General features: G+C 48.3%; 1 protein-coding gene across 4 annotated transcripts in view; it reads right to left on the bottom strand.

Annotated features, from left to right (window-relative positions):
* Positions 1–8,841, bottom strand: part of NPRL3 (NPR3 like, GATOR1 complex subunit) — a 39,335-nt gene extending 30,494 nt beyond the window's left edge. For 2 of the 4 annotated variants that reach the window (XR_007379974.1, XM_048961448.1), the window contains exons 1-3: positions 8,635–8,841; positions 7,227–7,295; positions 3,004–3,085 (exon numbers count right to left, since the gene is read on the bottom strand). Coding sequence is in view for 3 of the 4 variants with exons in the window: in XM_048961448.1 (XP_048817405.1) it covers positions 3,004–3,085; positions 7,227–7,295; positions 8,635–8,752 (269 nt within the window). In the remaining variant the exon portion in view is untranslated. Of the gene's footprint in view, positions 1–3,003; positions 3,086–7,225; positions 7,296–8,634 lie in introns of all 4 variants that reach the window. The other 2 variants (XM_048961449.1, XM_048961450.1) reach the window with 2 other exon arrangements.
* Positions 8,842–13,160: the final 4,319 nt, after the last annotated feature.

Here is a 13,160-nt window from a genome sequence, read left to right as displayed (position 1 = left end):
GCAGTTTGTTTAAATATAAAAACAGCTTGAGTTAGCCATTGCCTGGATTTAGCTGCAGGTTAATGAACTTACTAAGCAACTACATACCAAAACAGCCTGTCACTCAAGCACCACAAAGACCTTTAAGCCACCCACTGTGACAGAAGGGAAGGCAAGACAGAGCTGATTCAAATAAGAGAAATAAATATTCTACGCTTGTCCCTCCTATTCAAATCTAACCTCATGAAAGTTACTTCACTTAGCAGATCTCAGGCTGCAGCCAAACGCCCAGCAGCACCCTTCTGAGAGCTGCATGGCATCACCCAGGCTCATGTGCTGCACTGAACCAAGACAAAGTCATGGCAGTGAGTCCTCATTGGTGCCCACCTCGCTGCAGTGGGACTGCGCTGCTCCAGAACTGTGGTGGGAAGAACACAGCCACGAAATAGGAAGGCAAGTATCTACAAGGAGTCTGCCAAATGAAATACATCCACAGGTGCAAAACTGGGTCAGAACTGCTATGTGACAGGGAAGGATTCTGCAGCCACTTTCTGATGACTTTACAATATTGGCCCGGTCTTTCAAAATGCTCCTTTTCCTCAGGGCATTCCCTGAGACAGCAGAGCTCAAATCCCTAGGAAAGGGGACCTCAGTGAGCTGCCAGGGGAAGCTCATGATTGCAGGATGGGAGCAGTGAGAGGTTTGATATTAGCAATGTTCTTTCCTTGTCTGATTTCTCTGAGACTCCCATTTTACCAAATGGATATCGAGCCAGCTTCTGAAGAGACCAGCTATTTTAATCATGGCAATATTTATTTCAGTTTCTTTATTTACATTCACGATGTGTTCCCCTGTCTGACCACCCCCTCCACCACGCAGGTACCCCAGATAACACAGTATCACTCAGAGAAAAGGGCAGACACGGGTGTGTTCCACAGCCACCTTATCTCCCAGCCACAAGCAGGCCCTCAGTGCCCACAGAAGCAGTCAATGTACCACATTCCTGGTTTTCTCTGAGTGAGTTACAGTGCATTACAGGGACAAATATACACACAAGTCTTTTGGGGTATCCACCTGCATATGATTCAGGGGCTATTTCTTCACTAGACCTACATACACTGAAGGTGTAGGATAACACAGGGCCCTTTGAGATGTGAAAGCCTCTGATGCTTGCACAATAAAGTCATCCCGACCATGGTTGGCCAGTGGAAGGGGCAGCTCCATACAAACTTCCAAACCTCTGGCCGCTCTGCTCCAAACAGGATGCCCAGCACTGCTGAGGGCTAGCAGAGACAAGGGGAGACTGGCCACAGACTGCTGGGGCACTGAGCCAATGCCCCTCAGCCACAGCACTGGGGTGGGTTGAACAACACATGGAGTTTGTAAAGAGAAGGTAATGCTTCCTCAGACTGGGCCTGGCTTGGCAGTCCCTGGTGATCACATTTGAAATAGGAAAGTCACCGAGACAGCAGTGAGCTTCCCCTGTTCCTTCTGTCCTGCTCAGCTGTGTCAGTCAACAGGCTCTTGAAGACGTGGAGCCAGGCAGACTGTAAAGCAAGAGATCAAACTGACCGTCTGCTTTGTTAAGTGGAAGCTGGAGGGCAACCTGGGAAGTGCCTGCTTGCTGCTAAGAAATGAGTCACTTCCTTCCCTCAGCAAAGGACATCTTGGGAGCTGGAAAACCAAACTTCATTGTGATGACTTACACCACTGTTAAGATTTAACTTCAACATGGAATTACAGCAACAGTTGCTTTCATGCAGAACTGTGGTGCCAAAAACTTCAGCATTTCCACAGGAGAGCTCATGACACTGACATTCACCATCAGCATGACTTTGCATTTGGCTCGGTAGGGAGCAGCAGATTGAAAGGTTAATTTTGTAAACCTTTTCCTATCTTCTTGCTGGCTGGAACCTCCTTCTGGGAGAATGCTCCAACAGCAGCCAGGTGACATGCTCAGGATATGTGCAACCCTCTGGATGGCTTGCAGGGGTTCCACCTGATGGCACCTTCAGAGCAACCTGGACTCCATACATGTTCTCCTGGTCTGACAGCCTGGATTCATTGGTTTGGTTGTTTGATCCTACCTCTCACCCCCAAAACCACTGCACGTGATTTACTCATTTCTCAGGCCTCTGGATGACAGGGAGATTGAGGGACAGCAGATATGTCACTGCCATCACTTGATCTCAGACAATAAAGCAGCCAATGCAGGCTGCCTGCTGCCACCAGCACCTCCTCTGGAACTGACACAGCTGAAACAACAGCGCCTTTGCCTTAGCATGAAGACAAGAGGGGGAAAGGATCTCAAACAGAACTTCAGTGTTTCCCCAGGGGTGGATAACTATTTTTAAGGTGCCACAGAAATCCAAAAATTCTTTATAATTTTCAAATTACAAAGAATTTGTATTGGAGGTAGGGTAGGGGGAGAGCTGACTATCTAGGTGACCATCTTTATGCTACACAAGGACTAGAAATGTATTTTAATACTTTTGGGCCCTTGGCAGAGACAAGCCCTTTTCCCTCTGCACGTTCAGGAAGGGCTGTAATGCACTTGTCAGTTCAGCTTAGAAGGGCACCAGGAAGGAGCAGCTGCTCAAAAACAGCTCTGCAACGAGCTCTGCATAATTACTGTGAGATTATAAATAGTTCAGTCACTCATCTGCACTTTTCGGTCACTGCTTGTCAGAAGGCAATTTGCTTCAGGGCTCCTTGCTGGAATAACTACAAAGCTAAGGCTATTCTTTTGCACTCTTGGAGGACCACAACTTTCCTCAGTTCACATTAGGGACAGTACACACTCATTCTGGTTGCCCTGCAGAAAGCACAGAAGTGTTAGTAGGACCTCGGTAATTATCCTAGCATTAACTGTTAGCAATAGTTTCCTATAGACACTGTGATTTAGCACATAATTGCCTCATCATTTGGTGTAAAGTAGAAACCAGAAACAAAGCACATTGACAGGATGGTGAGAAAAGAAAGCCATTCTAGACAGAGGTGGTTGTTGAGAACATTTGGTCTTACCCTGAAACCAATTGTTCATCGGTTAGAGGACATTGGTCTCTGAAATGGGAACATGGCCATAAACACAAACAAAAACATAGACAAAATAAACGACGCAGGTACATAAAATACAAAAAGAAAAAGAGAAAAAGAGAATGTTAAAAACCAGGGGGATCTATTAAGAGTTAAACTCCTGTAAAGAAAACGGTAAGTATTGAGAAGAGGCACAAGTGAATGGTAGGTGAGGTGCTGGGATGTGGTGCAGGCTGAGCTTGGTGCCATTTCAATTCTCTCAGCAGTGCTATGGCAATGTGTTCCCACAGCCTGCTGCACTTACAGAACTGCACTCATTAAACTCACGCTTACCTTAAAACAGACAAACAAACACATAAACAATAACAGAATAACAGCAGAGGTTCCACTCTGACTTAGAGCAGACTCCAAAAGTCGGTTTGTTTCCTAGAGCTTCGCCAGTGGTTTAAAAGGCTTTAAAAGCTTCACGCTGCCCACTGTAGAAAGGGGAGATCAGATGGAAACCTCCAACAATTATTTAATGCAGGAGAGAGCTGATTTCCACTGGTCATGCTGAGAAGGTAGAACAACCCTAGAGGACAAACTATACAAAGAGGTTGATATTACAGAAAGGGATGGATGGGTGACCGGAAAGGAAGAGGCTTACAGAAAGGAAAGCTTTCAGAACAAATAACAAGGAGAACACTGAGCTTCCAGTGAAAGGGGGACAGAGGATATAGAAACGTTACCACAGGAGAACGACTGTTTGTTAGAAAGGGACATCCTTTGTTTCAGTAGCTTGGGTTTCTGTAACAAAAGTATTTAGCCAATTGATGACATCAATGCTGCAAAGCTTACTACATCTCTTTGGTTAAGTCAGTTATGCTACTGAAAAATGCAACGTCCGGTGCAACAGGTTTCTTTATGTGCATCTGCATTAGAATTTGTGCTACTGTATCCCCTCAAAAACACACACCAAAACAAAGACATTTAAAACCAATTTAACAAAGCTTTATCTTCTGGCTTCAACAGAGCTAATGCACAACTTCACGTTTTTGGGAGAAAAAAAGAGAATAGCAAGCATCTCCAATAGCTCTGAAGGGTGTATATTATTGGGATAGCACTCAAATCTGAAGGATGTTTTTGAAGACAGTAAATTAGGGAAGTATGAGAAGAGGCCAGCATGGAGAGTCACTGACAGGTCATTCGTTTCAGCAGTGACAGATTGTTCTGAGCACCTCTCTGTTGCATGGCCACCCCCAACACACCTCGACCACTTGTGCTGCTTGACTTGTTTTTGAGAGGAATAAAAGATCTATATTCAAAAGACTGGCAGTTACAACTCTGTGGAACAGAAATCATATTGCCAATACACACCAGCCACTTGGAGGTAGGACTTCATGAACAGGCTGCAATTCTCTTTAAGTAACAGAAAGCATAATGAACAGCAGGAAATTCATGTCTGAAGGATTCAAGAAATCCAGTTACGCATGCAAAGATGGAAATGGAGAATTATGGCACCTAAACTGACACAATTTTCTGGAGCCATAAAGAAATACTTACAACTCAACTGCTCCACAAGAGATCGGCTCAAAAGTAACCATTCTGGCTTCTAACAGCTTAGAAAAAAAGTGATATTGAATGTTCTCTAGGACATATTTGATCCTAGATTGCCAGTGAATTGAAGGCAGTCATCCAGTATAAAGCAGGATGGGTCCAACCTTCACACAAACTATTGCAGTGACTAGATAGATCTGAAATAGCCTTTGTTACTAAACATGAGAACATTATCAAACTTGCCACACACCATCCGCTCAGCTTAGCATCTGCCCTCTCCAAAACCCCGATTCATGCTGCCAAAAAACATCCATAGCTACTACCGATACGTGGTGATTTAAAGGCATCTTTTTGCCAACCATTCTTTGAAGCAGCCTTCCAGAAATAACACAGTGATTTACAAATGACTTTCACGTGGGACAACTCCAATCAGATAATCGAAACCAGCAGCACGTGGATGGGACTTCATGCTGATGAATCTGAGGACTGCTGCTCCAAGGAGAGCGCTGCTGCAGCTCTGTGCTGCACCGGGACAGAACTGCTATGGGGAGACAGGAGGGGCTCTCACAAACCTGGTCACTCCCCTGCCTTCAATAGAAACATAAAATAACCTGGAGCCCAGGGGAAAAAAATCATACAGCTTCTCAGCCAGAATCCCACTGGCTCACTGACAACACTGGCATATGATATGGCATATAATATTTAAGCTCCTTCCTTCCCTTGTCCACTCACAATGACTACAAGCCACAGGTATCTCCCTCTTTCCCCAGCCATTGCCCCTCTGCCTCTGCTCACTCCCAGGATCTGTTCTTCTGCACAGTCCCAACTCTGTTACACCTCCACCTGTCTCATGCATACCTGAGCCACCTGCTGTGCACAGCCCTGAGGAGACTTTATAGCTTCCTGATGGACTTGTGTACCTAGTGCTGGAATATTATTTCTATCTATGTCATTAAGTCTAGTGAAAAGATAAACTTCTTCTTGCCTAATGTGACTTATCAGTACTTATAAAGAGCATTGGTAATTTCTTCTACTAGCAGGTACTGCTGAAGAGAAGGGTATTTAGCTGTTGCATTAAATGCGCCTGCAAGCTTCCCTTCTACATTCCTGTGAGAGAAGATAGCTTTTTCAGTGCATTCACAGCACTGGGAATATGGGATAGAGGTTTTTTCATAAACAAAACTGAAACAAATGCAGTTTTGAAAGATGCTTTGAATTTCTGAGTGCAGACACACAGCTGTGTGAGCAGGACTAGCACTTCAGAGCAACAAGATGCTGCTCCCACCACCCCCATACCTGCATCCATAGGGGATGATACCAAGGCACGTCCTGATAACAGACCTGTGCTGGCAAACACCTCAACATCAGGTACACAAATATAGAGCTTAAAAGCTCCAGTAACCTCAATAACCATCAGGTGCAGACAGTGCAGGATGGATTGGTGTGTGTACTGCTGTGTAAGACTGCACAAACAGCAACTGCTTTTTCTGAAGGCCATCACTGCAGAGGGGGATTTCTGTCTTGGTATTCTTTCACTCAGTGCTTCAGAACGGCCCACATCCACTGGGTGGTGTGCCACAAAACTGATACTTTGTGCAGAGGGAACTCAGCTCCCTAGAAGCTTAATAGCTAATACCTGACCCAAGAGACCTGAGTGCTGGCCCTCAGCCCCTGATTCCTGCACACTGCTACAATAAAACCATCTCCTTGGTTAAGGCAGACTGCACATCAGGACACTCAACCATTCAATACTTAAAACTACTTTCAGTAAAATACTGGACTACGAGCAGTGGTCTCATCTGACCACAATTTGTCAAATTATCACAACCACCAAACACTCACTGAGCGCTCCCAGGCTGCACACCTGGCACTGTCCTGTGGACAGTCTGAACTGCCATTCAACAGATATCAAACTTGAGAAACACATTTTGGTCTTGCTTCAGTTCTGCACTGTACCACATTGTGTTCCATGGAGACAAGGCAGAACGCTGCAATGGAAGGTTTCAAAAATACCAGATGTAATAGACACAAATGACCTCAAGCAAGATGTGTTATACTGTATACCTCTGTTATACTGTTTTCCTAAGGTCCTTAGAGCAACACCAGTTAGAGGGCCCACGTCTATGTATGTGCATGCTGAACAACACACCACCTCTGCTCGGTGCTTTTGTTACTCCCTAATTTCCTGCAGCTGAAAAACTCAGTTTCTAAGTCTCAGAGCCCTCCTGAGCCATTATTTCACTTCATGAATACACAAGCAGCTACATCCCCGGAAACAAAGTTAGTTACTCAGTAGTGCACAGCAATTCTGTATCACTGTTAAGCTAAGGAAGAACATGAGGCAACTGTGTAAGAGAGCCAGTTACAGGTAGGTAGGTGGAGAAAAGTGGAATTTAGCCAAAGGATCAATGCTCCTGGCTCTGAAAGAGTACCACAGGCTTTCTAACAAGCACAGCTGACCCGAGCTACACTTTGCCCGGAATACAGCAGACTCACCAGCATTAGACATTTCTTACTATCAAACACTGATTTTCTCCTAACTCAGCATTACAATATCCCTCTGCAGGTCATCTGTGCACTACAAGTGTTTGCCTACTGAACTAGCAGTAAGAAAAAAGGAGGCCAGCTCCTCCTCAGTTGTAAAGTCAGATGAGGAGAATTGTTTTCTCCCTACCTGGAGTCCCCATCTTGGTCCTCTGAGGTATCACCAGAGCTATTCACCGCATATCGACTCCGTGGTTTATCTGAGGCAAAGAATAAAGACAGCTTTCTCAGGGAGCAATCTCCTGAAGCGTACAGTAAGGTCTTGGTTTTGTTTTTGCAGCTCCCACTCAGACACATTAACAAACGGGAGCAAGAAGCTTACATTTTCAAGGGACATAGAGAAAACAAAAGCATTCAAAGAAACAACTTTCCTGCCAAGTACCAGGGAACAATTCATGTTAGCAGAGCCATTTTGCAATTCAAGGAAGCGAAAATCAAAAATTCATCTCATTAATTATCCACATTCTTGCTCATGTTTCAGGACAGTAGTGATGTTCCAGAAGCCCCCTCTGCAGTGACACATATCCAAATCTTACCAACAAAAAGCTGGGGAGCGGCAGGAGGGAAGCAGACAGTAAATAGCAATAATCTTTTTGGATTTTACTTATAAGGACAAAATGGGGTTAAAAAATAATTATTCCTCAGTGAAAGATGACTCACAATCTAAAAAGGGGCATTAAATCTCACACGAGATACAGGGACTGGTGTGACAGGACAAGGGAAAATGGTTTCAAACTAAAAGAGGGCAGATTCAGATTGGATGCGAGGAAGTTCTTTGCAATAAGGGCGGAGAAGCACTGGCACAGATTGCCCAGAGAGGTGGTGGGTGCCCTGCTCCTGGAGACAGTGTCAGGCTGGGTGAACGCTGAGCACTGATGGAGCTGTGGGTGTCCCTGTTCATTTTGGGGGAGTCGGACCGTAAGGCCTTTAAAAGTCCATCCCAATTCAGATGATTCTATGACTGTGATTCTGTGACATATGGCAGCTGGAAAACATGCAAACAACCTCATCCCTGGTTAATAGCCCCAGATCACACACAGGGCTCACCCAACACGTGCCTCTCATGATCACTTTGGTGTGTTCTCCTGAACTGTTAGATGTTCCTAGGCACCACACTCGCACTGAAACCGAAACCTGATTGTAACGCTGCCCGGCGACAGGTTAGGTTTGCAAGCCGTGATGCTGTAATCCCACAGCACTGACCACGCTAAGCCCTCCCAAACCCACTCTGGCTTTTCAGCAGCGCGCTGCAAAGCGCAGGACACCAACGCCAGGGCTGGCCGCACACGTGGGCACGGCTCCACATCCGTCACTGCAGACCCAAGGCAGGGCTGTGCGGAACGGACAGAACTCATAGAGCAACTCGAGTAGGAGGGGACCGTCAGGGATGCGGTCCGACCCTCGGGCCATCCAAGCACAAACCCTGCGCCTGACAGCGGGGTGCCACGCCAGCCGAGGGAGGCCGTGGAGGGGCCGCCGGCACCGGGCCGGATCGCGGCCCCGCGGCACGGAGCGGCCCCGGGCCCGGCGCGCACTTACTGGCCTGGGCGGCGGGGTGCTCGGCGCCGCGCTGGAAGGGGAAGCGGAAGAGCAGCTTGTTGCCGCGGCTGCCCGAGCTCACAAGGATAACGCTGATGGGGCTGGTGCTCTCGCCCATGCCGCCGCGCCGCAGCGAGCACCGGGCGGGCAACGACGCGGCTCGGCAGGAAAGCGGCCCGGCCCGCGCGACTTCCGCTTCCGCGCCTCCGCCGCCGCCGGTTCCCCCGAGCCGCGGCCGATCGGCGGGGCGGAGCTGCGGGCGCGGAGCTCCCGGGCGGCCCGCGCTCAGGGCCCGGGCCGCCGCTACGGCGCCCTCGGTGCGGCCCCGCGCCTCGCAGCTCGGCGCCGTGCCCGCAGCGCGGCCCGCACGGCTTCGGGGTGCCCGGCGGCTGCCCTCGGCCTTGTGCCCTCCGTCCCTCCCGGCACCACGCAGTGCAGACGTGTGCCTGAAGTGCAGCCCGGCACCTCGCAGCTGAGCCCCGAGCTTCCAGTGCAGCACAGCACGTCAAGTTGGAGCCTCTTGTCCTCACAAGAGCTCAGCATCTCACGTTTCACACAATCACAGAATGGCCAGGGTTGGAAGGGACCTCAAGGATCATGAACCTCCAGCCCCCTGCCACATGCAGGGCCACCAACCTCCACATTCATTACCAGCCCAGGCTGCCCAGGGCCCCATCCAACCTGACCCTGAACACCTCCAGGGATGGACGGGGCATCTGCAACCTCTCTGGGCAGCTGTTCCAGCACCTCACCAGTCTCTCTGTAAAGAACTTCCCCCTGACATTCAACCTAAATCCTCCCTCCCTCAACCCCTGGTCCTGCTGTTATCTACCCTTTCTAAGAGTTGATTCCCCTCCTGTTTGTAGGCTCTCTTCCCTGTGCCCCCCCGTTCAGCCCAGCACATCACACTGGAGCCCTTGTGCCCCCAGCGCAGCACAGCATCTCACATTCAGACCCCCAGCATGCCAAGTTGGAGCCCAGTGCCTCCAGACAGCCAATATAGAATCATAGAATCCTTAGAGTCAGAAGATGTCTGAGCCCTTGTGACCCCTGTTCAGCCCGGCACCTCTCACACCCCACTCAGCACTCCCACTTCAGCCAAGGGCTTACAGCTCGGCCCAGCACCTCACGCTACCCAGCAGTGCTCCCTCCATCAGCCCAGTGCTCCCATTTCGGATCAATACCTCACATGCCCATGCACAGTGCGCCAGATCAGCCTGGCACCACCAGTGCCTTCCAGCACCTCACATATCCACAGTGCCCCTGGCACCTCACACCTCTCCGGTGCCCATGGTGCCTCAAGGTTCATTCCCACCTCTTGCCATGTGCCCACACACCCCTTCACTATTTTCATGTCTTGAGATCTCCTTTGGTCACTTTGAATCGTTCAATTATTACAGCTCCAGAACTACAAGCTGCTGGCCAGCTGCAAGTGCCACAAACTGTATTCCCCTGGCAGCTCTTTTGGCTCATTTGTCTTATTGTGTGTCCAGCTAAGATCAGAAAACTATCAGCAATTATGTCAGAGAATGGCCCAGGTTTTTCACATAAGTTCGTCCGTATTTGATAGCAATATTTAGATATTTGAATGCTCTGAGATATCCCCACTCTGGGTTTTTCTCTGCGAGATTCTTCCCTTGGACTTCAGGCAGAGATGGGTGGTTGGGGACTGAAAGGGAGATGAGCACCCGCAGCGAGGGCTTAATCTGCACAGCCATTCTCTGCCAGGCAGGTGATAACAATTGAAGCAAGAGAAGCTGTCATTGAGGGGAGAGAGTTGTTGGTGAGCGATTAAAGAGCAGCCACGTTATCACAGCAGAGCATTCATCGTGCTCCAGTGCTGGGCAGCTACGCTAGAATTTCCCAGTGTGTCTGCTTCCAAGCATAACTTTATATTCTTCAATAAAAAAAGTGCAGGCGTATTTGGCACTTCCAGCTCTGGGAGATGAGTTAAAGCAAAGCTCTAGAAAGCTGCAAGCTCTTTGAGTGCTAGTAGGAAATGAAAGAATAAAGCCAGGATAAAGATTCTGCTTTTAAGATTTCCAAAGCTTAATGCACCCAAATTCTTCAGTTAGAGCAGATGTGTGTGCCACTGTTACCTGCTGAAATTCCCCTGAGAGAGAGGCGACGGTGCAGAACAGACACCCATGGGGACAGTTACCCCATCTCATAGAGGTACAACCGCTCATTTAATGAGCTGGAAATTATAACCCCACTTATAGTGAGCAAACAGGTCTGTTGTTGACTTTAATTGACACCCTGCTTTGGGAGCAGGATGAAAAGAAGACCTACATTAGTGCAAAAAAACACTTTTCATGTTTGCTCCATGCTTTGTTCCTGCAGGAGCAGCACGTGGCAGGACAGGCAGCCCCAAAGCCAGGCTGCTGTGCAGCAGGACTACATGCCAGCTCAGCCTGCTGCTCCTTCCCAAGGCTCTGGAGACATTTCACAGCTTCATAACAAAGATATATAGCCTGTACTCATGCTGTAGGTTTATGAAGCCTAAATATGAAAAGCAACAGAAAGAGAGGGAGATACACATTTGAAGCAGCTTCCCAGAGGATGTATCAATCCTGCGACCAGAGGAACAACAGTGGCTGTGTTGTCCAATTCCTTGAGTCGCGTGGGCCAGGAGCTCCAAGGCTTAGCACCCTGTGGGCAGCTGGAACAGTGGGGCAAGGAACTTGGCTGAGAAAGGACAGCTCATCACTCTCCATGTCACATTGCTGCACATGGCTGCAAATCACTCTACTCCCACCAGGCTCCTTTCTGAAGAGCCCCTGAAGCTGTCCCCAGCACAACTCTGACCCTAGGCAAGCAGTGAGCCCCTCCTAGCAAACCACTGTCACCTTTGGGCTGCTCTGACTTTTGTGACAGTGAGGAGCAACTCTTGGAAAAAGAATCCAAATTCAATAAAGATTTCAGCGCTTGTAGTTCATGTACAACCAACAAGCCTCCGGTGCAGGCATCACTCTGATCTTCATGCCTACTTTGACATTAATCCTCCAGTCGTGGAGGATCGCTGTTCAGGTTAAACAGCTGGCAGCAAAATAGGAAGGAGTATTGCTGGCATCTGCCTGGCTATATCTGAGTCACGGGGACTTCCCTCAAGCCCTGTCAGCAGAGCTTGGAGCACAGCCATGCAGTGGGCGATGTCGGAGGTAGCGCTTTCAGAAGAAGACAACAACAGCATTATTTTCAAAGTATTTTCCTATTGGAACACTGCACATGTTTTCTAAATGCATGCAATTAGAGATGATGAATACAGCTTCTCTCAATACCTCCATCTATTTAAGCTATGTAAACTGAATACAGCATTTTCCTGTATAAAGAGCTTAGTGCCTGTCCTGTCAGCAGGGCAGCCACATCTGGAGCACATTGCGTGCAGCCGCTGGCAGTGCTGTGAAACACAAACACATCTGGAGAAGGAATCTGGCTTATACACATCAACCTGCTCAGCACAAGATGCAGAGCTGGTTGGGCAAAGAACATGATCTGACACCTGCCCATGCCACCAGCTTGCCGTGCACTGCTTCTGAGGTTCAGTGGGGTGGACTCACCTCTGCTTCGTGTGCTGACACAATATTCCCCAAGCATTGGTAGCAACCATCTCCAGCTGGGTATTTCCTGGATACTTAGCCCACTTAGCTGTGATTACAGAGCCATGCTGGCCTTTCCTTTACTCATTTGTCCCTTCACCCATCACATGTGTCCATGCACTGAAGACACAAACCTTCTAGCACAGGACTGGGCTTTGTGTGCATGCCCAGCATGCAGCGCAGTGCACACCAGCACTGTCTGATGTGCTGAGGGCTATTTCAAGGCACAAGGGATAACTGGCTGTAAGAATCACACAGCTGCAAATCAAAGAGATGCAGTATGGGGTGTTTACTGATGCAGCTCAGATCTGTATCAGAGGGAATTACAGATTAAGGAAACAAACTGCTGGGAAATATCAATATCAACTGTCTCAGGAAGCATTCAGCAACTTGAGATCTGTGGACAGTGAGGAACTGTGCACATCTGACTGGGCTTTCTCCCATAAACATGCTTCTTTTTAGTACTATACTTGATTTCATAAGCTGTCTCTCCCTGTATCCATGTGAATCATGACTACTGGTGCTGTAATCAGCAATATCAGCAGTGGAGTCAGTCCCTAACTCTTCACAAGAGGCCGGTAAATGCCTGACAGTGCTGGAACATGTGCCAAAATCTCCACTGTTTTCCTTAGAATCAGGGTCTCACTCCCCCCCCGAGCCATACTGCACACATCCCAGCTGTCCTTAGCACTACCTAGTGCTAGAAGTACTGAATGTGCAATACTGGGCCATGTAGTGGCTGTGTGTATTGGAGGTATGGCCCAGAAAGACCCAGTCTTGTGTGCACATCTGTTTGAAGCAAGGTGACAAATACAAATTACTATCCAAGCTTTTTAGTTTGCTCAAAATCCACTTAAAGACACGTCCTGATCCTCCATCACTAGAATGTTCTACCTCTATCTCTCTGTTCATATGCACCCAGTCAAC

The sequence above is a fragment of the Lagopus muta genome, chromosome 15 (genome assembly GCF_023343835.1).
Source record: "Lagopus muta isolate bLagMut1 chromosome 15, bLagMut1 primary, whole genome shotgun sequence".
NCBI lineage: Eukaryota > Metazoa > Chordata > Aves > Galliformes > Phasianidae > Lagopus > Lagopus muta.
This window is presented reverse-complemented; position numbering and strand designations above follow the sequence as displayed.